The sequence below is a fragment of the Passer montanus genome, unplaced genomic scaffold (genome assembly GCF_014805655.1).
Source record: "Passer montanus isolate IOZ18808 unplaced genomic scaffold, ASM1480565v1 scaffold5170, whole genome shotgun sequence".
Taxonomy (NCBI): Eukaryota; Metazoa; Chordata; class Aves; order Passeriformes; family Passeridae; genus Passer; species Passer montanus.
This window is the reverse complement of record NW_024370120.1, coordinates 1-754: the sequence shown is the minus strand read 5'-3', so window position 1 is coordinate 754 and position 754 is coordinate 1. Positions and strand designations below refer to the sequence as shown.

Here is a 754-nt window from a genome sequence, read left to right as displayed (position 1 = left end):
CAGGGTCACGGCCGCCCGGAGCCCTGTGGGGAAAAGGGGAGATGGGGTCGCCAAAAGCTTCACCACTGACCACAAATCCTGACTCTTGGCCCCAAATTGTGGCATTTTCTTGTGATCCTGCTCGCCCTGCCGACCTCCCACGTGGGTCCCACCCCATTTCTCCGGATCTGGCCACACCCACTGCGAGGCCTCGACCGACCCCGTTCCTCATCCCAATCTCCCCTTTTCCCCGCAGGGCTCCGGGCGGCCGTGACCCTGCTGGAGTCCGGGGGGGACCTCCAGCCCCCCGGGGGGTCCCTGCGCCTCCTCTGCCGAGGCTCCGGGTTCAATTTCGGCAGTTTTGGGATGGCCTGGATCCGCCAGCGACCCAGGAAGGCGATGGAAAACATCGCGGAAATCAGCAGCAGTGGCAGCACCTGGTACGCAGATTTCGTCAAGGGCCAGTTCACGATCTCCAGGGACAACGGGCAGAGCTCGGTGACGCTGACCATGAACAACCTCAAGGACGAGGATTCCGGATCCTATTTCTGTGCCAAACGTGTTGATGGTTATGCTGGCACGGCTGTTGCTGCTATTTTTCGCAACAATTCTGGCCCCACCTCCATGGTGGTCCCCAAATGTTTCCAATCTCAGCCATTCTTCCCCCAATTCCCAGCTATTTTCTTTCAGTCTTGGCCATTTTCCCACAAACTCCTCCCTTGCTGCCCCAATTCTCAATTTTTCCCCCCAATTTTGCCCATTTCTCCCAAACCTC

The 754-nt window shown here is 58.6% G+C and overlaps 1 gene segment (V, D, J or C); it reads left to right on the top strand.

Annotated features, from left to right (window-relative positions):
* Positions 1 to 233: 233 nt before the first annotated feature.
* LOC120509433 lies at positions 234 to 606 on the top strand (the record flags this gene model as incomplete). The annotated part of the segment is given in 1 exon segment: positions 234 to 606. A coding segment is annotated over 1 exon segment (261 nt), but the record flags the coding sequence as incomplete, so codon positions are not given.
* Positions 607 to 754: the final 148 nt, after the last annotated feature.